Source organism: Enhydra lutris, unplaced genomic scaffold (genome assembly GCF_002288905.1).
Source record: "Enhydra lutris kenyoni isolate GAN:26980312 unplaced genomic scaffold, ASM228890v2 scaffoldscaffold20, whole genome shotgun sequence".
Lineage (NCBI taxonomy): Eukaryota > Metazoa > Chordata > Mammalia > Carnivora > Mustelidae > Enhydra > Enhydra lutris.
This window is the reverse complement of record NW_019154104.1, coordinates 16876433-16902637: the sequence shown is the minus strand read 5'-3', so window position 1 is coordinate 16902637 and position 26205 is coordinate 16876433. Positions and strand designations below refer to the sequence as shown.

The 26205-nt window shown below is 42.7% G+C and overlaps 1 protein-coding gene across 1 annotated transcript; it reads right to left on the bottom strand.

The window, feature by feature from the left end:
- Nucleotides 1-26063, bottom strand: LOC111148675 (VPS33B interacting protein, apical-basolateral polarity regulator, spe-39 homolog). Its single transcript, XM_022505447.1, has 20 exons — nt 25932-26063; nt 21431-21523; nt 20454-20556; nt 18448-18594; nt 17556-17594; nt 17139-17203; nt 16296-16352; nt 13918-14010; nt 13145-13178; nt 12542-12644; nt 11015-11042; nt 8226-8299; nt 6210-6285; nt 5631-5765; nt 4977-5018; nt 4567-4656; nt 2950-3036; nt 2277-2366; nt 1783-1887; nt 1-1044 (listed from the first exon to the last, which is right to left on the bottom strand). The coding sequence occupies exons 2-20, from the start codon at nt 21521-21523 to the stop codon at nt 1024-1026; spliced, it is 1482 nt and encodes a 493-aa protein (XP_022361155.1). The 5' UTR covers nt 25932-26063; the 3' UTR covers nt 1-1023.
- Between the last annotated feature and the right edge of the window lie 142 nt (nt 26064-26205).

Below are 26205 nucleotides of genomic sequence, written 5' to 3'. Positions count from 1 at the left end.
CACCAAGGAGGAAAAAGCTTTATTATGAGTTTAGGCATGTCGGGGAAACCCAGTTCAGTCCCAGAGAAGAGAGGCTAATATTGGCACAGGGCAGGAGGCTAGTATTACAGAATATCCTGTTGAAAACCAAGTGTGAAACTAAAACCTCATCTTAATATCCTAACCATCTGAAATGCTTCTGAGTTTAGCCCTGGTGAACCTTCTGGAAGCTCCTAGTGAAATAATGAGATTTGTGCATAAGGGGGGGAGCACTCCAACACTGCTGAATCTGAGCTCCATAAAAGGTTATGGGTCTAGGGTGGGAGAAGTAGAGGCAAAGATAACGGGGATGTCCTTATCTCCCACACAAGGCCATCTCGGTGTGCAGGTGAGAGAAGAACCACAGTCTCGGACAGAGGCTAGACTGGGGCAACAGAGGGCACTGGTTGAAGAAACACGACATCTGGGCAATCTCTGTCATTACGTGGAGAACTCTGTGCAGTCTGGTGTGAAGGCACGTCCAACAGGTCCTGGCTATTACTGGCACCCCTTCCTGAGGTCCCTTGGGAGAAAGCCATCTTGGTTCTACTCTGACTTCATTCAGAGCAGAACTGCCAATGTCCAGCACCAAGTCCAGGGTCATAATTAGCTGAGAGGAATGGAGTGGCCACTCTATGACACCTGACCTCTTAGTCTAGGTAACTTCTTTTCTAGAGCAGTCATTTTTCCCAGACCAAGAGAGATCTTGCCCAATATGGGCCCAATTTAGAGATTACTCCCACCTTCATGTGAGCACCAGGTGGAGAAAATCTTCCTCATGAGTCAAAGCTTTAGATCTTGGCCTTTAGACGATGATCCTTGGACAGATCAGTCTGAAGCTGTCTGTGCCCAGGCGCTGGTTTCTGTCCTAAGAGTAGCAGGCACTGCCTGTCGATGATGGGTCCAAGCGATGTGTGGTACTGTAACTATCCCAACGAAGAGCACGCTCTACTTTCACAGGCAGGAAAGGAAGAAATGAGGCAGGTTCAGGGCAGCTGATGCCACTTAATTCTTCCATCGAATTTGCTGTGGAAAGAACAAACCATATCCATTTCCATGACCCCTACAGAGAGATAGGGGACAATAAAACAAGGCTAACGGCTAGATAAAGAAAGGAGAAGAAGAATGGAGAGGGAAGTTAAGAGTTGTTTTTCTAATATGTGAGGGAGTTTGCTTATTCAAAGATGAATCTGACACCCATTCTGTACCTTTTAAGACTGATTTAGGCCATTTATTCTGGTTCTGCCCTCCACAGGACCAAGACTCACTAGCTTTAGATGATCCCAGAGTAGGTCCCAAAACATCAAACAGGGAGCTAAGCTTCATATTAACAAAAAGCTCAGCAACTTCCCACTATGAGAGATGAGCCAGCTGTGTTGCCCAAATAGCTAACACCTGTTTTACCCACTTATTTCCAACAGGTAGATCACACCTGGCCCCAGGGAACTCCCATCAGGATATTCCGAATCTGCAGCCGTTGCTTCCATACCACCTGGACTAGCACCTCCTACCTGCTACGTTTAACGACGACCACGGTGCTATGTGAAGTCTCAGCCCCGTGTCCCCAGATTACCACTGGACCATCCCACATCCAAAGGGAGTAATTTCCGCTTTTCAAAGCAGTGCTTCAGATCCTTAGGCCCGCAGGAGATCCTTGTACCCATGACGGTCTGCAAACTCTGACCCTATCAGGCCTTGGGGATATATACTTGATGGTATTAAGAGGACCGTCTCCTGGGACCGCGGAAGGCATAAGCTGCTCACCGAGCTATTCAGAATGGCATCAATCTTCTCCTCCTCTGCGGATCCTTTATCCACCTTACTCCTGTATGCTAGCAACTGCTGACGATCCTTCAGGTCCCGGCAAGTCTGTACGCCAGAAGATATAAAACCTCCAATCAGCCTTCTCTACGAGGGCCTTTTTCTTTCTGCCATTCCCAATGTGGGGCCAAGGTTCAAGGAGAGGCTGAGGGGGTGTAGTGGGATGACAGTGGGGTCAAACACCTACAGAAGTCTATAGAGCTTATGTGGCTGGATTCAGTTCTGTGAATTCCTTGAGTGCAACAAATTTATAAAAAGAGATTATAGTCAAAAGGCTGCGAAAACAATATAGGGAACTCCTTCCAAACTAATTCTTGACAGATCATTCTATCAAGTCAAAACTGAAAGCACCTCAGGATCTAGGACAGAGAATATCATAATCCCCCACTCTCCACCAAGGGTCCAACTCAAGGTTCTCGTTTTTTTTAGGGACTCACATCAATGACAACATCATGGCACTTGAACTTGGTGGCTAAGTTCAACTTTGTGTCCACATCTTCCACCAGATTAACATACTCTTGTAATACCTACGGGAAAAGATACTTCTGATTAATGATCTCCAGACCCACAAAACAAAGAACTCTAAAAGGAAGACAACAAAAATCCTCAAGAAGGCAAGGGTTCTGATATCTAATGCTTACCGCTCCCATGATCAACCATGGGACGAGTTCTGCAATGGGGAATGAGGCAGACTGTATGCAGTACTTCCATGCTCACCCAGAGGAGATGGGAAGGGCACACACTGCCTTACCCGACAGCTGGGTACCCAGGCCAACAGGTGTGCTCTAGATATGCTCCGGTGCTGTGCTCATTGCTCCTTGATGTCCTTTCTCACTGAGCTCTCCTTTGCATCATTTGATTAGTATCTCAGTGCTTCACATAGGCTAAACACAGTAGATGCTCCTCAGAAAGGGGCAGTCTGGGATTACTTCTGAAGGCAGAGGAGAACTTCCCTTCCTCGCTTTTTCTATCTCAAGGTCCACTACAGCCATTATGTTATCTTTAAGATAAAGCAGAGCAGATCTCAAGTCTCCCATCACCGACCAGTAAGAGGCTGAAAGCTGGGTGTCCTAGAGGATCCTACACGCAACGCTTTTTAGGGGCCATTACCTGGACAGGGGCACTATTCTTGTGCAAAATTTCCACAACCCGATGGAAACCAATGGGTGCTCTCTTCTTAGTGTAGCCCAGCCAGTTCTGAAAAGGGAAGACAGGGCAGCAGTAGCTAGGCAAGACAGACTCAACACACTTTGTGTCCATACATTTTATGGTCAGACTAGAATAACATGGTGGTGAGCATGGATGGATGGGAGGTGGGAGATAGAGAAGTGAAGAGAGAGAATTTTTTCAGAAAAGTTAAGGAATTTAAGAGGGTGGAAAAGAGCCAGATATATGAAATAAGTTCTTAGATCTACAGGCAGAAAAAAGTCTGTGAAAGATGCCTATTTGAAATAAGCAATTTACTTTATAATACTTATTGTATGAACTTATCTGGGTAGAAAAAATCCTATCCTATCCTCTGTGTTTATATTCATGTAAAGGTATTTGTAAATTCATGAGGGAAAGTCTGGAAAACTACCCATCAAACTTTTTTTTTTTTTTTAAGATTTTATTTATTTATTTGACAGAGAGAGAGAGATCACAAGCAGGCAGAGAGAGAAGGGGAAGCAGGCTCCCTGCTGAGCAGAGAGCCCGATGCGGGCCTCGATCCCAGGACCCTGAGATCATGACCTGAGCTGAAGGCAGAGGCTTTAACCCACTGAGCCACCCAGGCGCCCTACCCATCAAACTTTTAAGAGTATTTGCAGGTGCCCGGCTAGCTCAGTCGGTAGAGCATGAGACTCTCAAGAGTATTTGCCTTGCAGAAGGGACTGAGACAGGAGCAGGTAGAAACAATGGATGAGGAACTTCCATGTAATTTGTGCTCTCATATAGTGTTTGATTTTGACACAGACATGTATTGCTTTGGTAGTCAATGTAGCTAATTAAATAACTAACCACCACCACCACCACAAATGGCGGGGGCAGCTGGTAGGCTGAGTAGGTGGACACGTGACTCTTGATCTCAGGGTCATGGGTTTGAGCCCCACATTGGTGGAGATCACTTAAAAATAAATCTTTAAAAAAACAAAAACCCAAGCAACAACAGCAATAACAAAAACCTAACAAATGGAAAGAGAGAAAATTCTCAAACCCACAGTAGAAAAAATGATATTTATTTATTGAAAAAATGAAATTTAAAATATAAAGAGACATGACAACCAAAGAAATGCAAGATCCTTGACCAGATCCTGACAGCAAACACACACACAAAAAAACCAAAAAGCTCTAATGAGTTGATTTGAATATAGACTATAGACACAATATCATAATATTAATGTTAAATATCCTGAAAATGACACTAATACTGTGGTTATAATTGAAATAAATGCTTAAGTATGCAAAGGAGAAGTGTCATGATGTCTGTGACATACTTTCAAATGGTTCAGCAAAAGAAAAAGGAGAAAGCAAATATGGCAAAAAAATGTTACTAAATCCGTGGAATAAGACTACTAGTGTGTTTATTATACCGTTCTTTCAATTTTTCTTTCAGTTTGACATCTTGGAAAATAAAAAGTTGGAGGAAAAATGTAACCCAGTAACTAGAATGTGAGATCCCCATGAGCATGGAGTATAAGATGATACGTCCAAGGCCCCAGTGGCACCAGACAGTCCCAGGGAACGCACCTTTGTGGTAAAGAGGGCATCGACATCATGCCAGGCTCGAAGCTTGGCGCGAGCTGCCAGGGCCGTCAGCACATACTGTTTGTCTGGGATCTAAAAAGCAGAGACCAGGGGAATTAAGGGGGAGTAGAAATGCATCAGGGGAGAGTTCTAGGAAAGTCAGGCAAAAATATTCCCTGGTATTGAATCTGTCCCTTAAAATGCAAATCCTGCAAAGTTATCAAGAACCTCTTCCTTCCCAAGTCCCAGCACTGCTGCCGGCCATGCCTTTCAGGTCTTCCCTCACTTCCCACACACTCACTCCCTCTGCCTTTAACCGTGACTGTCAAAGGACTTCCTGTGCAGGGTGACCAAGCAATATTCCAAAGTTACCCTGACACCACTTTACCAAAGACTGACCAATTTATATCTACCTTAAACGTCTTCTTCAGGTTGACCGGACTGCTGAACGTCCCCTAGGATCAAAGTGGAGAAGGAATTTTACTGTTACCGACTTTCCCAAATACCACCCTAACATTGTCTTTCCACTACTTAGACATTGTACGTTCCTCTCTGTAGCCATTTAAACCCAGAAGTTAACTTAAGAGAAAAACTCCACCAGGTCTAACTGGGCTAAGTAAGACCAGATTAATAGGTATGGTGTATTTCTCAATTTAATGCCAATCTTGTGATCATTATGATCATTCCCACCTATGACATTAAACTTGAACCTCTTCAAAAAAACATTTTTTTAAGTACACACAAATACTTAACACCCTGCTGCTCTTCTTCGTACCATGCGAACCCATTTCAAATTATGGACCATTGAGCAGGGACTGCTGTGGGACCAGCACCGGTGAGACCGAATGGGCTATGCTAGCAAGCCAGCTCATTGGAAGCCACACAAGCCCTTCCAAACCTCTTTTTCCCTCTTGGCTCACCCCTTCTGAGGGCCAGGGAAGCTTCCAGGTAGACCTCCCCAGGAACTATGTACACCCACTGTTAAGAGCATACTGAAATAAGGGGCTTCAAACGCTATTCCTCTGGTGCGGTGCGAGTGCGTGCGGTCTTTCACACTTTGCCTCTACCTCAGCCTCCGTGTAATGGTAGAAGCACGAGTAGAAAAGCGTTGTCACTAACGGCATGTTGAGGATGGAAGCTTTGCGGGGGTGCTTCCGAAAGATCTCAGTCTGTCCTGCTGACTCTAGATGTCGATCATTTGCCTGTGGTAGAGTGAACCAAGTGAGAAAAAACAACAATGTCCGCAGAGTAGAGACAGAAGAGAAACATGAAATACTATAGCAGTTGTGCTTCCTTTCCTAGGGAAGAGGCAAAGAAGAAACAAACTGCCCAGGACAGCCCAGGGGAGTTTAAAATCCATAAAATGATGATAGATCCATGCTGAATGAAGACTGGAGAAGTAAGGATGAAATGGGAGTTCTTGAGGAGGGGGGGAGAGAAAAACTTCCAGGTCAGCAGCAAGTGAGAAGAAAAAGGAGCCTGAGAACAATGGTGGGAAAAGGGCAATCACAGAAAGAGGAAATGAAAGGCTCTTAGAGAATGTTAACAGGAAATGACATACACGGCAGAGCACAGAGGTCTCCCAGATGCTGAATGGCACTGAGCACTGGCACTGAAGCAGAAAATGTAGCGACAAGGAGTCTAACCTCAATAATGATCTGGCGTTCCAGGAGGGTGTAATGGTCTTGAATATGTGCAGAATCTTCTGCTGAAAATGGCAAACTGGTAAAGAGCCAGAAGGTTAGTACCCCTTTCTCTACTGAAACAAGAAACAAACCCAAGTAGACCAAACCACCACTGTAAGAGGCTCACAGCACCTCACAAATCTGATCCCAAGGCACCGTTAGAGCATCCCTGCAAGGCAGAGAGGGAGGAAAGAGAATAGACCCTTGGCTGGGATTTTGTATTTTAGGTTTTGCCAATTCAAGAGGGATCCTGAGGGGCGCCTGGCTGGCTCAGTCAGTAGAGTGTGCAACTCTGGATCTCAGGGTTGTCAGTTCCAGACCTCTGTTGGGTGCAGATTACTTAAAAAAACATAAAACCTCAAAAAAAAAAAAAAAAGAGCGATCCTGAAAGTCCACAAAATATACAGTCATCAGTGGTTTTGCTGAGGAATGAGTTAGAAACCTCTCACTGTAGGAGCTGGAACATTTGGCGAACGGGTCACTTAGCGTATGAGTGAGCCTAGCCGACTGCCCAGCACCCACATCCCAGTGAAGCCCAGTGGTTCCTGTCCGGCCTTAATGTCAATGCTTAACTCTCTTTAGGAGGGGCTTACAATCGTTAGCTATTTCCTACTGCAGAGGTATAAGGTAAAATTAAATTACTAGGCATAGAGGTATGTGTATAAGCTGATAAGAAAGTCACATATCCACACAGATATCAAGGGTCCCATCCTCTTACACATGAAAAAGTTGAGGGACAAACAGTATCTTGCCTAAAAGTCATACATGGTAAACCAAGATATAATGCCAGGAATTAAGTTTCCAGTTCAGTCTCTTCTTTAGAAAGTACTGCCTTAGTCCAGTACTCTACTCACCCCCAAAGAATTCTGAAACTCAGTTACACTATCCCAGGTAAGTGTGAGCCACAGCCAATTTTTATACAAGAGATAAAGGGAGACAGCAATAGGTTTCAGTTACTTCACTATTCCAACATTCCTCTTTGTTCACCAGAGGCTACTATGACATAGCTTAGTATCTGGTAACATTAAAACTAAGGATTGCATGGACAAAGACAAATTTCTAAATGTGAATCCTGGAACTCCTATCCCATGAGGAATGACTAAAGCAACTGTGAATACTGAATGTGAATTAAGACCTACTGTGTAGGGTGCCTGCGTGGCTCAGTGGGTTAAGCCTCTGCCTTCAGCCTGGGTCATGGTTTCAGGGTCCTGGGATTGAGCCCCACATCAGGCTCTCTGCTCAGCAGGGAGCATGCTTCTCCATCTCTCTCTGCCTGCCCCTCTACCTACTTGTGATCTCTGTCAAATAAATAAATAAAATCTTAAAAAAAAAAAAAGACCTACTGTGTAGACTCTATGCCTGTCTTGAAAGACAGAAGGAAGCAAGTTTTAGTTCAATATAAAAAAGAATTTTACAATAATGGAGGTTGTCCAACAACAGGATAGCTACTTCCAAGAGCACCGAGTGCTCATCACTGGAAGAGTATTATGCGGGGCTGGTTTTTATAGGGACTTATATCTGGATGAACACCTGTACTGAATCAGTGGTTCCTGTGCTTTGGGGTCTCAGGGACCAGTAACACTGAAAACAATATGGAACGTAAAGTGTTGCCAACCTTTTTTAAAATATATAAGGTCATAAAAAAAAAATTACATCCTATTATACCCCCAAAAAAGGGAGAGGAGGAAAAAAAAAAATCCCAGAATAAAAGGCAGACTTTCAAATTAGATAAATTTGACAGTAGGAAAAAAAAACTCTTTATATTGTCTTTATTTTTCTCAATTTACTACCCATCAGTGAAAACTCTACTGGGGAGTTACTGTCTGGAATCACTGAGTGAGACCACCTTTAATGATGCTTGTATGACCCACCGTTAGCCTTTCCCTTCAACTACCTATCGCCTCCACCCTCATTTAGTCTCTTCAGTTCTCTGTGTAAGAATATTTAGAGTTAAAAACATTTCTCCCCTAGACTTACCCAATGCAGGTCTTAAGAAATTCTTTTCGTTTCTCAGGGTCCTGAATGTTCAAGTGCTCACGATAATGAGACAGCTACAAGATAAATGAATGAATGAATGAATGAATGAATGAATGAAAGGCTTGAACCATTTTGTCTATTTTGCCTCCTTTAAAGGATGAAGTAGCGATGTAAGTAGCCTTTACATCCTTAAAAAACTAAACTCTTCATTATTAAAGATTCCCCTGTGTGTGGACAGGCAGCAGGTAGGGAGAGAGTAGACAGTAATTGAAAATTGCTCTTTGGGGTCTGGCTGGCTCAGTAAGTAGAGCGTGCGACTCTTGATCTCGGGGTTTTAAGTTCAAGCCCATCCTGGGTATAGAGATTACTTAAAAAAAAAGAAAATCTTGGGGCACCGGTGGCTCAGACAGTTGAGCATCTGCCTTCGGCTCAAGTCATCATGATCTCAGGGTCCTGGGATCAAGCCCCATGTTGGGCTTCCTGCTCAGGGGGAGCCTGCTTCTCCCTCCCCCTCTGCTGCTCCCCCTGCTTGTGCTCGCACTCTCTATCAAATAAATAAAAAATTTTTTAAAATCTTCAAAATCACTCTTGGGTTTATCTATAACTGCAATACCCAATACAGTAAGCACTACCCCATTTAGTTTACATTTACCTTTAAATTAATTAAGTTGAACAATTCCTATCCTTACTTACATTAGTCATTTTACCATGTGACTAGTGCTCCCATGTCCAACAGCACAGATGGAGAAGACGGCCATCACCGTAGGAAGCGCTTACCTGACAAGTGCTTGCCCATAATGAAGTACTGAGTAGGTGCGCGCCTAGCTTTACCCTGAAGCCTGGCTTCAGCCTCACTATTTAACTAAAGCCAGCTTTTGCTTCAGCCTTAGCCTTTGAAAGGCCAAAGAACTAAATGCTTACTTCAGCATTATTTTTGGCACCCTTGCAATTATACATGATCAATGATAACATGACCCTGTAAATATCTAGTAATTAACAATATAAATGACAGGAATAAGCCCTGTCCTCTGATTCATTGCTGACACCGACTGAAGATTCACATTCAAATACTACAGGTTCCACATATAACTCTGAAAGAAAATCTCCTTATGTGCTTTCTGTTTCGGAATCCAAGAAAAGAACTTAAGTTTAAATCCCTATTTATTATTACAAGGATTAATTGATGCAATAATTAATGGTGATTGTAAAACTTGCAATTTTGTGTACAATTATTAAAACTTTCCAAGAATCAGGGAGCCTGGGTGGCTCAGTCGGGTAAGCTCTGACTCTTGGTTTTGGCTCTGGTCATGATCTCAGGGTCCTGAGACCTCTTCCTCTGCTCCTCTCTCTTTCTCTCTCATAAATAAATAAAATCTTTAAAAAAACTTTCCAAGGATTAAAAAATTAACAGACAGTTAATATCAATATTAAGAGAACGAACTGGCTTTAGGAAGGGCAGTATATCCTTTTAGAAACAAGCATATAAAAATGTAAATGAAGAGATTATACCAAAATCTAATCTTCAAAAAATATCTGGCATATAATCATTCCTAGTATCAAAGAAAGTCATCTTTAAGAGTTATAGTTAATTTTTATTGTTCAATTTCCTTTTGGCCTTAAGCCTTTCAATAAAGTCCTATTTAGGTAACCTTCCCACTCTATGAAGATAAACTGAAAGCAGACTATTAACTTGGCCATTTCTGAAGTTTGCAAGGTTGGAAAACTCTAAGTTTACATACAACAGCACACATGATAAATCATCTTCAGTTCAAAAATAATAGCAAAAGGGAGAAAATAAGAAAGTTTCAGAGGAAAATGAGTTACCCAAAACAGATTTTCACAAATCAAACTTTGTAAGAATGCTGTAGGAAAAACTTCCTTACAGTTTCAAATCTCTGGAGATTAAAAAAAAAAAAAAAAAATGTAAACAAAAAGCTTTTCCAAATGATTGTTACAGACTGCCAGTCCTTTTCAGTACATTATGATAAAGGATTTCGGAGAGTTTCCCATGCCTTGAATATTAACTACAAGTTCCTTTTACAAAATGTTACTGAAAAACATTTTCCTGAATTACCTTCTGCTGGGCAAAGGGGAGCAAGATTCTCAGGTCAGCTGACCGTGAGCACTGATCTCACCGCCGACATGCGGTGCAGTAACTCACGGAATGAAATGGCAGGGATGGCCACTGCTGGTGCTGAGGAATTCTAACCCCTGCACTATAACGGCAAACTTTTAGAAGTAGATCACTACTACTACTGATAATAGAATAATAATAGAATGAAATTTTTGGTACAATTTCAGCTTTATTCTTGTATTCCAGGAGTTTATTCTGTAATGGTGAAACTCTGCCAAAAATCAGTTTTAACAGTCCTCAAGCTCTCAGCCAAATATGTGTATTGAGTGTACCAGCAGCTTGACCTATCTTCCTTCTTGACCCATATCTGGTTTCTCATCCCTCTTAACTTACAACATTTTCTAGTATTGGAAGCCAAAACCCAAAAGCTCCTATAAACCAGGAACTGAAAACAACTAGAAACTAAAATAAAATTATAAACTGAGCAGGCCAGTTTTTATTCATTCTTCAAAAAAATATTTATTCATAAGTCCTATCAAAAGAGCATCTAAAAAGAAACTACATCATTTAGATTAAGTTTTCAGGCTTCCCTTTCTCTTTTGGATGCGATCAACACCAAAGGAAGAAAACCGTTAAGTAGTCTGATCTCGGAGACTGGGTTTTGGCTTAGATTTCTATTAAACCAGTCCCCAAGTGAAACAAAGGCCACACTTACCGCAAGCTCTTCTGTTCTATCTAGGAACCTGGGAAGAAGCAGAAGGGAGCAGGGCATTTTTAGCTATTGACGTGTGGCAATATAACCTCACAAAATAGTATGACTGCTCTAGGAGAAACACAATTTCAAATTCAATTCACCTCCATACATGAGTAAGCCCTCCTCTTCTTAAACTTTCTACCACCAGCAATCTCTTGAAAACACATGGTGCATCAGGTATCATTGTTCCCCTGATCACTCTGAGTGAAAAGCAATGAAAGCACTGCAGGCCCCTAGCAACTTTGTAACATTAACAGGCCTGATAGAAAGGCTCGGAGACTCCACATAAAGGTCCAGCGGTAATCATACAGGGCTTTTTGGAAAGATTAAGCACTCTTCTCTGACAGTACAATCTTGGAAAGAAATTTCCTATATTGTTCTCTGTTGTTTTCACATACAGTGTAGAAAAAGCTTTGTTTCTCCCAATGGTGTAAGGCCTTGGAGAACAAGGACTTTGTCTTCTGATTCCTTCTTATTCTGAATGGACCACTGTAATTAAATCACAGCTTTGACCTGAAGCTGATGCTTAATAAAGCTTTCTTGATTGGAAAGGAAGGGAACTGAGGAAGGGAATAGCCTGCCTCAATGAACATGTCTTCTGCAAATCCCTGGCTAACCATCTGTAATCTTGGCCCTGGGCGGGTGATCTGCTTTCCTCACCTCCGACTCTGGGACAGCTCATCACTGTGCTAGAGGCACTGCGTAACTGGAGTTACGCTGGACCACATATCAGCCTAAAAAGAGGTTCCAACCACTTCCCTGACATTGAAGAAAGGACATAATAAAGATACATTTTAATCTATTGGCAGGAAATAGTTTCTACTGATTAGAATGAGATAGGGAAGGAAGGAAAACCTGGTAGAAGTCACCCACCCACACCCTGGGCCTCCAGCAGATATGCCCACCTCTTGCCTCTCCGCCTACCAGATTCCTACCCAGTCTCAATTCCTAACCACTTCCATGAGGCTTTCTTTGGGTATCCTGACTGAAAACCGTATTTGCTGCTTCTGCTCTTCCACTGTACTTCCCACTGGCATCATTGGGGACCAACTAATAAGAAATACCTTTATTCTAAGTCTTTTATAATAAAATGCTTAAAAATATTATTAATACAGACTAGACATTACATTAAGTGCTCTCCCCACAGTGACTCTTAATCTTCATGACCTGTGGGGCAGGAATCATCATTTCCATTTTATTGATGTGGAACTGACCCTTGGAGTGGTTGGGAAACTTGCTCAAGGTCACTCTATGAACAAAGTGGTGGTGCCCATATTCAACGCGGGTATGTTGGCCTCCAGGGCCTGGTTCTTAACCCCTGCTACACTATCATTTTATCGCCGGCTGAGGGGCATTATTAGTTATCCTGTTGTGTTTCAGTATCTCACCTAACAGCAAAAAAGGAGAGTGTCTTTTCTCTTTGTATCCTCCAGCGAGCCTCGAATAAATTACTTAGTAAACTTCATGCACAAGATGATCAGTTCTTACCTGAAGAGGTCCAAAAGCAGCTTTTGATCCCCTATCTCTTTAAGGAAGTGAATGAGATGTCTCAGGGCAACCTGTCGCACCTCCAGCTCTCGGAACAGGATCTCTGGCAGGCAGGCGGGAGTTAGGTGGGGAAAGATTAAAGTATATTACACTCAAGTGTGAAACTGGTCTCCTTCCTCATACATTCCAAACATCTCAAAGCCAATCACAAGTGAGGAACAGCTTTTTATGGTACCAATTCCTCTGGCTCAACCCACCACCAACACACCTCACAATCCAGGGCCACTCTTGGCCCTTCAGTCAGACTTCAGTTCTCACCACCCCAACCAGCAGGCACCTGGCATGGACTCTGAGGTCCTCAAACCAATTGAGCCATCTGCCTGTCTAGTGAGCAGGGAGGCTTTGGAGTTCATATAGTTATCACCCTGCAGGATGAACAAGTGCCCTTACAGATGAGATGAATACTCTGAAGTCTTGGGCCCCCCACTGTCTCTGAAACACAGCTGATGATGGTGAATTCTGGTATGGAGGCCCCAATGCCATTCTCCCTTCAAATGTAGCAGGCATCTTGTCAACTGATAATTTCTCTCAATCCACGCTCACCTTTGCTCAGGGTCCTCTTCAGGAAGATCAGAACCTAGAGGAAAAGAGAATAAAGAGTAAATTACCCTGTGTAACCTTTCAAACACAAAGCCCTGCCCTGAGCTCCTGATGTGTAGGAATGAGGTCAGCGACTCGTTAGGAGTCTTGGCACATCCAGACAACAGATTTCTCTATGGGACAGAAGGCCGGGTGACAGACATCTGGAATTGAGCTGTGTCTGAAAGGAGTCCACCTGCCCATTCCCATACTGGCAAGAGATACCTCCCTATGGGAGACACTGCTCTCATACTTCTCCTGCCTCAGATTACTTTTTTGTTTTTATTTTTTTAAAGATTTGAGAGAGAGAGCACGCGCATGTGCACTTACACGTGCGCACACAAGCAGGGAGAGAAGCAGAGAGAGAATCCCAAGCAGACCCCCCGCTGAGCAAAGAGCCCCATGCAGGGCTTGATCTCACGACCCTGAGATTATGACCTGAACTGAAATCAAGAGTCGGTCCCTCAACCAAGAGAGCCACCCAGGCGCCGCTGAGATTACTTTTTAGAACAGAGTAGCCAACCTGTTGCTTCTTGCTTATCATCTAGAGTTCCACATACAATGCATTTCCTGCCAGGTGAGTCTCAGAGCATGTATCACTGAGAATCCTACACTTGAAGAGGAATCCAGGATCTTTACTAGACATTTAACCTAAAATGTTAAAGTCCTATTCTGACAGGACTTTGAGAAAGTAATGAAAACCACAATTAAGCAGACAAACAAAACGCACAACTTACCGCAGTAATGACATTTCCATCATGCATGCTTACTGCTTCCTCTAGGAGTTGTAGCTTGTCCTGTAAGGAGCGGAATCTTTCTAGTGAGCAGACCTGGCAGAATAAGAACAGAATTAGTGTGCAAGAAGTCTTGATGTCCTGATGGAGTCTTGCTAAAGCATAAAGGTGGAGATGACCAGTTCTCTCTTTAATGAGGTATAATTTACATACAATAAAATCGACCCAAGTGTAGAGTTCAGTGAGTTTGACAAGCACATATAAAATTCCATGTAACCAATGAGATATCATCTCACACCAGTCAGAATGGCTAAAATTAACAAGTCAGGAAATGACAGATGCTGGCAAGGATGCGGAGAAAGGGGAACCCTCCTACGCTGCTGGTGGGAATGCAAGCTGGTGCAACCACTCTGGAAAACAGCATGGAGGTTCCTCAAAATGTTGAAAATAGAACTACCCTATGAGCCAGCAATTGCACTACTGGGTATTATCCCTAAAGATACAAATGTAGTGATCCGAAGGGGCACGTGCACCCGAATGTTTATAGCAGCAATGTCTACAATAGCCAAACTATGGAAAGAACCTAGATGTCCATCAACAGATGAATGAATAAAGAAGATGTGGTATATATACACAATGGAATACTATGCAGCCATCAAAAGAAATGAAATCTTGCCATTTGCAACGACGTGGATGGAACTAGAGGGTATCATGCTTAGCAAAATAAGTCAATTGGAGAAAGACAATTATAATATGATCTCCCTGATATGAGGGAGAGGAGATGCAACATGGGGGGTTAAGGGGGTAAATGAGTAGAGTAAATGAAACAAGATGGGATTGGGAGGGAGATAAACCATAAGTGACTCGTAATCTCACAAAACAAACTGAGGGTTGCTGGGGGGAGGGGAGTTGGGAGAGGGGGGTGGGGTTATGGACACTGGGGAGGGTATGTGCTATGGTGAGTGCTGTGAAATGTGTAAACCTGGCGATTCACAGACATGTACCCCTGGGGATAAAAATATATTATATGTTTAAAAATAATAATAATAAAATAAAATTTATAAAAAAAAAAATTCCGTGTAACTGCTCCACCACCAAGATACAGAACAACTCCATCACGCCAAAAAGTTCCCTCGTAGGCTTTGACGTCAACACCCTCCTCCCATCCTTAGCTCCTGGCAACCACTCATCTTTCAGTCACTGAAGTCTCCTTTTCCTAGAATTCCAGAAATAGAATCATGCAATATGTACTCTTTTATATCTGACTTTTCACTCAATATCACAATTCTCAGAGGAATCTATATGTCGTGATGAGTACTGCTAGTTTGCTCCTATACACTGGTAAGTAGTTTTCATTGTATAGCTATACTACCATTTATCCATTTACCTACTGAGGGATATTTGCCATTTGGGGGGCTATTATGAATAGAGCTATTATGAAAAATCTGTGCACAAGTCTTTTTTAAAAAATTTTATTTATTTGTTAGAGAGTGCGTGCGTGTGAGAAAGCGTACACACAGCAAGTGGGGGGTTACAGAGTGGGAGGGACAGGCAGGCTCTGCACAGAACGTGAGCCCGATTCAGGGCTCAATCCTAGGACACTGAATCATGATCTGAGCTGAAACCAAAAGTCAGACACTCAAGCTACTGAGCCACTCAGGTGCCCCTGGATATATATCTTCGAGCATATGTTTTCACTTATCTTGGATTGTAAAGGTCTACCAATAAAATTAAGTGTATGTTTAACTTTGTAAGAAGCTGCCAGACTATTTTCCAGAGTAGTTTTTTGGTTTTTTTTTTTAAGATTTCATTAATTTATTTGACAGACAGAGAGATCACAAGTAGGCAAAGCGGCAGGCAGAGAGAGAAGAAGGGAAGCAGGCTCCCTGCCAAGCAGAGAGCCTGATGCAGGGCTCGATCCCAGGACCCTGGGATCATGACCTGAGCCGAAGGCAGAGGCTTTAACCCACTGAGCCACCCAGGTGCCCCTCCAGAGTAGTTTTAACATTTCACTTTCTTGCTCTCTCTGTATGAGAGCTCTAGCTCCTCTACAGCCTCCCAATGCTTGGTATGATCAGTATTAAATTTGGCCACTCTAGTGGCTGTATAGTAGTATCTCACAGTTTTAACAGACATTTTCTTGATAACTTGGTGTGGAAGATCTTCTCAAGTGCTCTTTGGCCATTCATGTAACTTTTTTCTGATATAACTGGTTAAATCTTGTGCCAAGTTTTTTATTGGGTTGTTTATCTTATTAAAGATAATCATTACTCTTTGTATATTCTGGATAAAAATCCTTTACAATGTATGCATTTTGCAAATATTTTCTCCCAGCCATGGTGGTTTTTTCCCCACAAGAATCCCCTCTCCAGTGACCTTACCTTGCCCTTCCGGAGGCGTCGCACTGTGTCACTGGGGCTCCAGTCATTGCTGTAATCCTGGAATATTAGCAACACATGCATCTCAAGAAGTTAAGGGATCAGAATTATCAGTGTTCCAGCTCCTCACCTAAAACTCATCTTTATTCTCTGATAGGGAAATATTTTGTGGGAGGGAATGAATGAAAAAAAAAAAATGAAGAACAGGGATGGTCTTGTTCTGAAGGAACAAGAACAGGGAAGGAATTAGAATAGGGACAATGAAAGCAGGAAGAAATGGATCAAAGAGGGAAGGTATCAACTGACAAAACCCTATGCCTACTGGTTCAGGATTTCATTCCTCAGACACAAGTTAGTCACATTTTGGGATTCTAAAGAATGGTCTTGCAGACAGAAGGAAAGAGGAAAACATGTTCCTCTTCTGGATCTTATGATACAGCCTCTTCCTTATGAATCAATGTGCTTTGTTATGTGCTTCTTGGGAAAATGAGCTGCACCAAGCTTCCAGACCATAGCAATGATCAAAAGTTTCAAAACACAGCCTCCAAACGGCAGTATAATGGGTAAGGAATGTGTACCAAGACAGAATCAGAAAACAGATTGTGAGTCCCAGTTATATCACTTAACAGCTGTGAGATCCAAGGCAAGCCCTGGTGTTTAGATATCTTTTTTTTTTTTTTTTTTTTTTTTTTTAGATTTTTATTTTATTTTATTTTATTTTATTAGATATCCAGTTTTCTTATCTACAAAGAAGTTAAAATAATAGCTGCTCAAAAAGTTGGGAAGATCAAGCAAGATAATGTACTTCAAAGTGCTCTGAACTGTGCAGTGCAAAGTATAACTCACCCTGTACTCCCCCTTGGGTCGGCCCAGCTCTGGAGCATAGCTTTTGGCAGGTACGTCTGACAGAGCTGAAACAGAACAGGCAGCTGGCTCAGAACACCATCTTCAGGTCAATCCTTTCCTCTTCTGCTTTCCTCTCACACACCTTTTTTGACCTGTGAGGTCCCAAGGCATCTTAGGTATCCTTACGGCCCAAAGTAGGTTTCAGCTCCTCCCCAAAGACAGCATCCCTAGAAGTCATCCCTTACTCCTACAACCAGAACGATCTTGACCTCCTTACTCAGTATCAGAAAATTTCTCTAATAATAGTGGTAGATTCAGAAGAAATTCTAATTACCACCAGTCCCCATGACTCCCCAGACTGCACCCCATATCAGTAACATCTCCCACAGCAATCAAGAGCAGAGGATCAGTGCTTACCATCAGAAAGGGACTGGAAGCTTCCAGGTCTAGTTCTCCCTGAAGGTAAAGAGCATATAAGGAAAGAGGTCAATGGTTCAAGTGAGAGCCATTTCAGACTTGGTTAAGGATACAGTATGTACAGAACCTTTTTATGTAATATGGGAGCTCGAGGCTTAAAAAAAAAAATACCTCCATTCAACTTCAGAAATTTGAGGTGCCATGAGACACACAGGGTGGAAAATTTTTAAAATTGTGGTAAAATATACATGAGCTAAACTAGAATTTTTTATACCATTCTTAAATGTACAGTTCAGTAGCACTGAGTATATTCACACTGTATAGCTATCACCACTATCCATCTCCAGAACCTTCTCATCGTCCCAAAATGAGACTCTCTACCCATTAAAGAATAACTCCCCATGCCTCTTTACCTCCCACCCCTGGTAACCACTATTTTGCTGTCTTCATGAACCTGACTATGCTAAGTATCTTACAGAAATGGAACCATTCCATATCTGACCCTGTATGTCTGGCTGGCTTTTTTTTGAAGAACTGCCATACTGTGCCCCACAGGAGCTGTGCCACTTTACATCCCCACTAGCAGTGCACAAGGGTTCCCAACAGATACCCATAGGGGTAGGCAGGAATTCTGACCTAAGGAAATTTCTTCAGTACTTGCCACAGAGCTAATATCAGTTTTGCTCATCTTGTTCCTAAAACCCAGTCCGATCCCTCTGAATTTCTCTCATTTCTCCCACTTTTAATCCCTGTCAGCTTCAAAGATAATTCTTTATCCTCCAATAATCTTTTTCTTCCAGAATAAATGAAAATCATAGCCTGAGTGACTTTTTTTTTTTTTTTTTTTAAGAGAAAAGGAGGACTCTCTGTCCCTTTAATCATCACTCTTTACCTCTAAAAAAGCTGCTCAGGGAGTAGGTAGAAGGAGGTTTGGGTAGTTGCGCGTAAGTGGAGAAGCTGTTTCGGCTCTTTAGCTGTTCACGCCCCTCCTGGCTTGACCCACTATTGCCAGCAGTCTCTTTGATGGACCATGAGATACCTGTGAGATAGTAAGAACTAAGTCAGTGATTCTCATCCAAAAGAATCCTTGACATCCAGCATTCTGATAAACACTAAAAGTTTTCACCAGAGGCCCTGGTCCCTTACTGACATGGACTTAAAAAGCTGGAGCAGGGGGCGCCTGGGTGGCTCAGTGGGTTAAAGCCTCTGCCTTCGGCTCAGGTCATGATCCCAGGGTCCTGGGATCGAGCCCCGCATCGGGCTCTCTGCTCAGCAGGGAGCCTGCTTCCTCCTCTCTCTGTCTCTGCCTGCCTCTCTGCCTACTTGTCTGTCGAATAAATAAATAAAATCTTAAAAAAAAAAAAAAAAAAGCCACACAAGCTTGCAACCAGAGAATTATCAGACTTTGGATCTTTGCCAGTCTTCTAAGGGACAGCAGAAACTGAGCATACTTTACTTTGTGTGATTCGCTATTAAGCATAGGAAAAGATGCTCAACCTCACACTTAATAAGCGAATCACACAAAGTAAAGTACGCTGAGATACCGCTGGCCCCTAGAAGACTGGCAAAGATCCAAAGTCTGATAATACTCTGGTGGCAAGGCTGTGGGGAAACAGGAACACTTGAACGTTGCTGGTGGGAGTACAACCCCTGTGGAGAACAACCTGGCAACGTGTACCCCGTACAGATGCCAATACCCTCTGCCAGTGTTTTCACTCTAAAAACTAATCTTTCATGTACTCATATTGGGCAGGAAACAAGGTTACTGATAGCAGTATAAACAAGGGAAGATTGGAAATGATCTAAAGGTCATCAAAAGTGGACTGGTTGGGGCAACTGGGTGGTTCAGTCGGTTAAGTGTCTGCCTTTCACTCAGGTCATGATCCTGAAGTCCTAGGATCAAGCCCCACATCAGGCTCCCTGCTCAGCGGGGAGCCTGCTTTTCTCCCTCTCCCTCTGCCATTCCCCCGCTTGTGCTCTCTTTCTTTCTGTCAAAAAAATAAAATCTTTAAAAAAAAAAAAAGTGGAATGGTTAAATAAGTTATGGAAAATCCATACAACATAATACTATGCTCCCGTTTTAAGAGAGAGTGAGTGAGAAATTTCTTTATGTATGGATACAGAAAGATCTCCAAGCTATATTGGCAAGTGAAAAGAGCAGGGTATAAAGAAAAAGGGGAGTAAGAATAAATTCCTATATGCATTTCCACACATAAAAAGAATCTTCAGTTAAACACGTAAGAAGGAAACAACAGCAGTGTTTTGGGATAGAAGGAACTGAGAATAGTAGATGCATGATAGTGTGGGAGGGCAACTTTGCACTGTATGCCTAAAATACTTGATTTTCAAATCCTGATGGTATTTCCTATATTAAGAAAATTTTTAAAAATATTCTTAAAAATCAGATGGACTCTGCGAAGGTGTTAAGTGGTATTATAAAATAGCCAGACAGCGAGGCCTGGTGGCTAAGGAAGTCAGTCTTGCCAGCCGGTTAAGAGCAAGTAAGCCAGCAGTTCCAAATATGACTGAATATCAGAAGCACCTGCAGTACCTATGATAAATTAAGACCCCCCCCCCATCCCAACCCCCACTCCCAAGACCTACTAAATCAGTCTCTGGAGTAAAGCCTAGGAACCTAACTTTAACAAGCATCCTAAATGAGTCTGAAATAGCCAGCCAAGACAGCTCCAGGATGGCAGACCTGGAGAGCCATATGGCAACTACTGCTGTTGTGTCCTCAAGTTTCTTCTGGGGTTAAATTTCTAAATGTATGCTCATCTAAAAATAGTCTCCCCTCTTTCCCCTTCCTAACAAGCACTGAGGAGACAAGCAAGTGGCGCCTTCGTTAGTGACAAGAACCCTGAGGATCAATCCCTTCCTACAGCCTCCTCTACTTACTTCCCACAGGTTCCCCACTCCAGCTGACTCTCTCCAGGTCATCGTCATCCTCATCATCCACGAAGTCGCGAAGACTATTCACTGCTCTCTTGGATTCCTTTAGCTGCAGAGGGACATAAGGCAGGGCACTCAGGCAGTCACTACTTCCCACCTCTCTCTGACAACCAAGAAGGCTGCCATTGGGACTGGAGATGGCCAACACGTGCTGCAGTCGAACGCCTCGCCGGCGAAATATTTGCCAAGAAAACAAACTGCTTTTTAGCCAACACTGCAGTCCAGTGGCAAGACTTAGAAGGAATGAAAGCTGCTTTTAAGTTCTAATCATATACCTGGCAATGACTTGCTGTGTAAACCTGAGTGAGTTTTATCCAGCTCTCCAAAAATAAACCCATTTCCCCATTTGTAAAACAGAAGCAATAAAGACAACATCCAGTCCAGTTCATCGTGCAAAAATAACAAATTACATCACATGATAAAAGACTTGGGATTCTGAGGGGAAAAAAAGAAACTGAAATCACCTTAAGAATAAAAGTAAGGGGACGCCTGGGTGGCTCAGTTGGTTAAGCGGCTGCCTTCGGCTCGGGTCATGATCCCGGCGTCCTGGGATCGAGTCCCACATCGGGCTCCTTGCTCAGCGGGGAGCCTGCTTCTCCCTCTGCCTCTGCCTACCGCTGTCTGCCTGTGCTCATGCCCTCTCTCTCTCTCTCTCTCTCTCTCTAACAAATAAATAAATTAAAAAAAATCTTTTAAAAAAAAAAGAATAAAAGTAAGAAGGGCAGAGAGTTGGTTTTTACAATCCTTCTGGCTCTTTTTTCTGAGCTCTTCTCTATGAAGATTTTTCTAAAGATCTGACCCAAAACATTTTTGAGCCTAAGGGAGACACAGTCAAAAGCCAGGTTACCAAGGATATCAGGGAAAGAAATTTTAGAGTGGCACTGTGGAGGTGTGACCTGCGCCAATTGTTCACAAAAACCTACCTGTGAGAGTTCATCATCTTCATCGTCAAAGGTGAAAGCCTTGAACTTGGAGCTGTTCCAATATTCCTCCTCATCAACCTTTGTCCGATTCATCTGGAGTGAGAGTAAGACAGACATATGTCCCTCCCTGGATTGCTTCCAAAAGAGCTCCAAAAGCTTCAGGTTCCATCACTGCAAACTCTCCCTCCCACCCCACCCTGCAGTTACTGGAGATGTTTAAAAGAATCTGAGAAAGGAAATACTGAGTCTGTCACATCAAATCCGATCGTTGGGTCTCCAACTGATCAAACCATACTTCTGATCCTCGACTTAACCACAAGTAGTCATTCATTCCTAGAACACCTACTTTGTTCAAGGCACTCTCTCAGGTATTGAGGGGATATTTACAAAGTGCAAAGTGCAAGACACAATCCCTCTTCCGAAGGACCCTGCAACAGAACTGGGGTATTCAGCATCGATACATATGAAGGTAATAGTACAAGACAGGAAAGAGTTATAAGAATGCATCACAAATTTTGCTGAATACACAAGATCAATCAAAGTATCGACAAAACAAATAATAACTGCGTTCATGTATTATTCAACACATATCTATTACTGAGGGCCATCTCTGAGGCACTGTCCTAGGCTCCTGGAATATACTATAGTGAATAAAACTGGCAAATATCTTGCTCTCATCTATGCTTGCTAAATGCCTAAGAATGATTAAATGAAGCAGAATTGTCTTGCATCTTCAAATTATGACTGATTTACCAAAAAGTGTTGGCCAAATTTTAGGAACTGAGGGTGTAGCTAAGAAATGTATATAAAGAATCAGTCAAAACACTGTAAGTCTCTCTCATAACTATTCTAAAATTAGATTTCAGGACAACCCTCTCAGGTCCCCTCCTCTTTGGGAGCTTTGTACTCAATAAACTTTACTATAAAAAAAAATCATATTTTGGGACACCTGGGTGGCTCAGTTGGTTGGACGACTGCTTTCGGCTCAGGTCATGATCCCGGAGTCCCGGGATCGAGTCCCGCATCGGGCTCCCAGCTCCACGGGGAGTCTGCTTCTCCCTCTGACCTTCTCCTCGCTCATGCTCTTTCTCACTGCCTCTCTCTCAAATAAATAAATAAAATAATAAAAAAAAATCATATTTCACTCTGAAAAAAAAGTTTTGCCCTAGAATTACAAACTAAATTATCAATACCACTGGTTAGAGTGAAAATTGATTTAAACTAAGAACTAGTTACCAAAACTCCCAAAGCAACAAACATAACTCCAAAGGCTACACACCAAATTTTAAAGAAATCAATTTGCTTTTCCTTTTTTTTCAATAGTACCTTTCACAACAGAAGCTTGAGATAGACTCATCATGGCAGCCCTGCTGAAGCTTCTTTTTTAATGCTGTTTTTTTTTCTTTTTTAGCATTGAGATATAAGAATTCTTTTTTTTTTTTTTAAGATTTTATTTAGTTATTTGAAAGAGAGCACACACGAATGAGCACGAGTAGGGGGAAGGACAGAAGAAATCTCAGACTCCGCACTGAGCGCAGAGCCTGATATGGGACTTGATCTCATGATCCTGAAATCATGACCTGAACCAACACTATGAGTCAGTTGCTTAACCAACTGAGCCACCCAGGCGCCCCGTTGAAGCTTCTGATGGCCCTGGACGTACTCTACAGATATTATCTGGTTAACATCCAGATAAACCCAACATAAGTCAAGAATATTTTAAGCTGAAAATGCTGAATAGCACACCTTAGCCTAGCCTTCCTTAAACATGCTCAGAATACTTACATTAGCTACAGTTGGGCAAAATCATCTAACACAATGCCTATTTTATAAAAAGTGTTGAATATCTCATATAATTTATTCATTGCTGTACTGAAAGTGAAAAACAGAATGATTGTGTGGGTGCAGAATAGTTTAAATATATCAGTTGTTCAACCTTGTGATCATGTGGCTGACTGGGAGCTGTGGTTCACTGACACTGCTCAGCACCAAAAAAGTATTATACTGTATATTACCAGCCCAAGAAAAGATCCAAATTCAAAATTCAAACTATGGTTTCTACTGAATGTGTATCACTCTAAGATGCCTATGTGGCTTAGTTGGTTAAGGGTCCGACTCTTGATCTCAGCTCAGGTCTCGATATCAGGGTTGTGAATTCAGACCCCCTGTTCGGCTCTGCACTGGGTGTGGAGCTTACTTTACAAATAAATAAATAAATAATATATATGTATATACATATGTATATATGTAAAGTGTATCACTTTCATACCACCGTAAAGTTGAAAAATTGTAAGTTGAAGAATTGTGAGCCCGGGAATCATCTGCACTCTCACTTCCTGACTCTTGTGTTTTCAGGGGATACAGGGATTGCAAGGTATGGTGGGTATTTTCTCCTATCTGATCCCTTCCCATGGCAGACATCACTAATTGATCTCTACTGAATCCAAATATAATTTAAAAGTCCTTCTGGATATCTAAAGCCAAATAAAGCTGGCACATACAATGAAATTATCCCTAATGGTGGTATAAGCACAAGCTTTATAGTAGGCAGGTTGAATTCAAATATTGGTTTCTGGGGCACCTGTGTGGCTCAGTGGGTTAGGCATCTGCCTTTGACTCAGGTCATGGTCCCAGGGTCCTGGGATCGAGCCCTGCATCAGGCTCCCTGCTCAGTGGGAAGCCTGCTTCTCCCTCTCCCCCTGCTTGTGTTCCCTCTCTCTGTCTCTCTCTGTCAAATAAATAAAGTCTTAGGAAAAAAACCCTCAAATCTTGGTTTCCCAATTCTGAGCAAACTGGTTAAATAATTCTATGTCTAGGTGTTGGAGAAAATGATAGCCTACTTTACAGGACTGCAGTGAAGAAGAAATAGGACTCAGGAAACACCTAGCAGAAAGTAAGTATTAGGGACGCTTGGGTGGCTCAGTGGGTTAAGCCTCTGCCTTCGGCTCAGGTCATGATCTCAAGGTCCTGGGATCGAGCTGGGCATTGGGAAATCTCTGCTCAGCAGGGAGCCTGCTTCCCCTTTCTCTCTGCCTGCCTCTCTGCCTACTTGTGATCGCTCTCTCTGTCAAATAAATAAAATCTTTTTTTAAAAAAAGTAAATATTAAATTTCATATCTTTTTAGCACAGGATCTTTACTGACACCTTTCCATCTTGGTTTCCCAATCTGTAAAATGGGCATAACAATAGATGCCTACCTCACAAAATTGTTGGAAGGCTTAAACTAGTTAATACATGTAGAGCACTTAATGCCTGACATAAAATTAATGCTCATTATTGATGTTTATTAATAAAGCATCATGGTAACTTGGAAAAATCTACAAAGAATACATTTTTAAGCAATCCTAAAAATTTAAAACAATGAATTTGACACAAAAATGCTGAGAACGGCTCTCACAAACACTGAAGTCAGTGGGTAGAGCATGTAAATGTCCCTGGCACAGATGCCAACTTACAGAGCACTCTGTCATCCTCACAACAGCTCTATAACATAGGCCTGGCAGATTCCATCTCTATTTCACTGATGAGGAAAATGAAGCGCAAAAGGATTAGGTACCAAAACCACTTTGCTAATTGCTTTTATAATCCAGGTTTTCCGGCTCCTGGATCTTTCCCACTCTGACATGCATGGTCCTTCCCTGTCTCACTCTAGGGAAAACCAGGGCAGGTCCTTAGCTTCCTGCGGTAAATAAATGCCTGTAAATATCTACAAACAAGCACAGAATGTGTCCAACAAGTCCAGTAATCTACCAGAGGATTTCTGGAATCTTTTTTTAACCATGCAACCGCAATGGACACTTGACACCAATTTGTACTTCTAAAGCCAACCCAGAACCTAGATTTACTTGCCAAGGAAAGAGAGAAAGTTAATTTAACGGCTCTAGAAGTTAAAACCAGGTACGATTTTAAGAGTGACTGAAAAGGGTGCTTCAACATGATTTCAAATACAGCAGAGGCTTGTCCCTGTCGTCACCTGTTCATTGAGAGCCCACAAGACAGGGCAGCAAAACCACAAGACATGACAAAGGGAAGGAAAACAGGCATCCGCAAAAAAAAAAAAAAAAAGAAAAAAAAAATCCACGACCAACACGCTCCCTACTTCAGGACGCTTCACAAACCAGCTACCGAGAAGCTGGATTCAGATTTAATCATCATCTTCAGAGCCAGGCTTAAATACGTGACTATGAACTAAGACCAGGGAATGTGGGTTAACCGAAGACGACTCTACCGACGAACGTCCAGGAAGCCGTGGATCTACTGCACTCGCCAGGGCCCGGCGGATCGCCGGCACAATAAATGCTCCTTCAAAATCAAATGTCGAAGCTCACTTAGAGCCCCAACGCCGAGCGTACTCGGGCTCCCAGCGTACTCGGTCGCTCCGACTGCAAGAGCCGGGCCTGAGAGTCTAGAGACGCCTAAGAGAACAGGGGGAAAGGATAAGTTTGCGGAAAGGCTGGAATCAGCCAGACACGCGGCCCACACGGCTTGGAACACCCTCACCTCTTCCACACCGAGCCCACCCTTTCAGGACAGCGTCAGACTCTTCCGCCGCTGGACCACCCTTTCTAGTCAGGCTAAGCGGCATAGAAAATGGGCGGAAGCGATTAGTCGCGGGTGGGGCAGAAGGAGGGCACGTGTGTCAAGAAAGGAGTCGCAGGGCATGCTGGAAATTGTAGTTTTTCTGGTACGGTCGTCCCGCACGTTCTGGACGAGACACAGGGCTCCTTGACTACAACTCCCAGAACGCCCAGCGCACCGCACTTAAGTCCTTTAC

Coding starts and splice junctions, on each gene's coding strand:
- LOC111148675 (XM_022505447.1), bottom strand. CDS start 21,523: ATGAATCGGACAAAGGTTGATGAGGAGGAATATTGGAACAGCTCCAAG. Junction 20,557..21,430: donor AAGATGATGAACTCTCACAG/GTAGGTTTTTGT, acceptor GTCCCTCTGCAG/CTAAAGGAATCCAAGAGAGC. Junction 3,037..4,566: donor ATGCCCTCTTTACCACAAAG/GTGCGTTCCCTG, acceptor TTCCCTTTTCAG/AACTGGCTGGGCTACACTAA.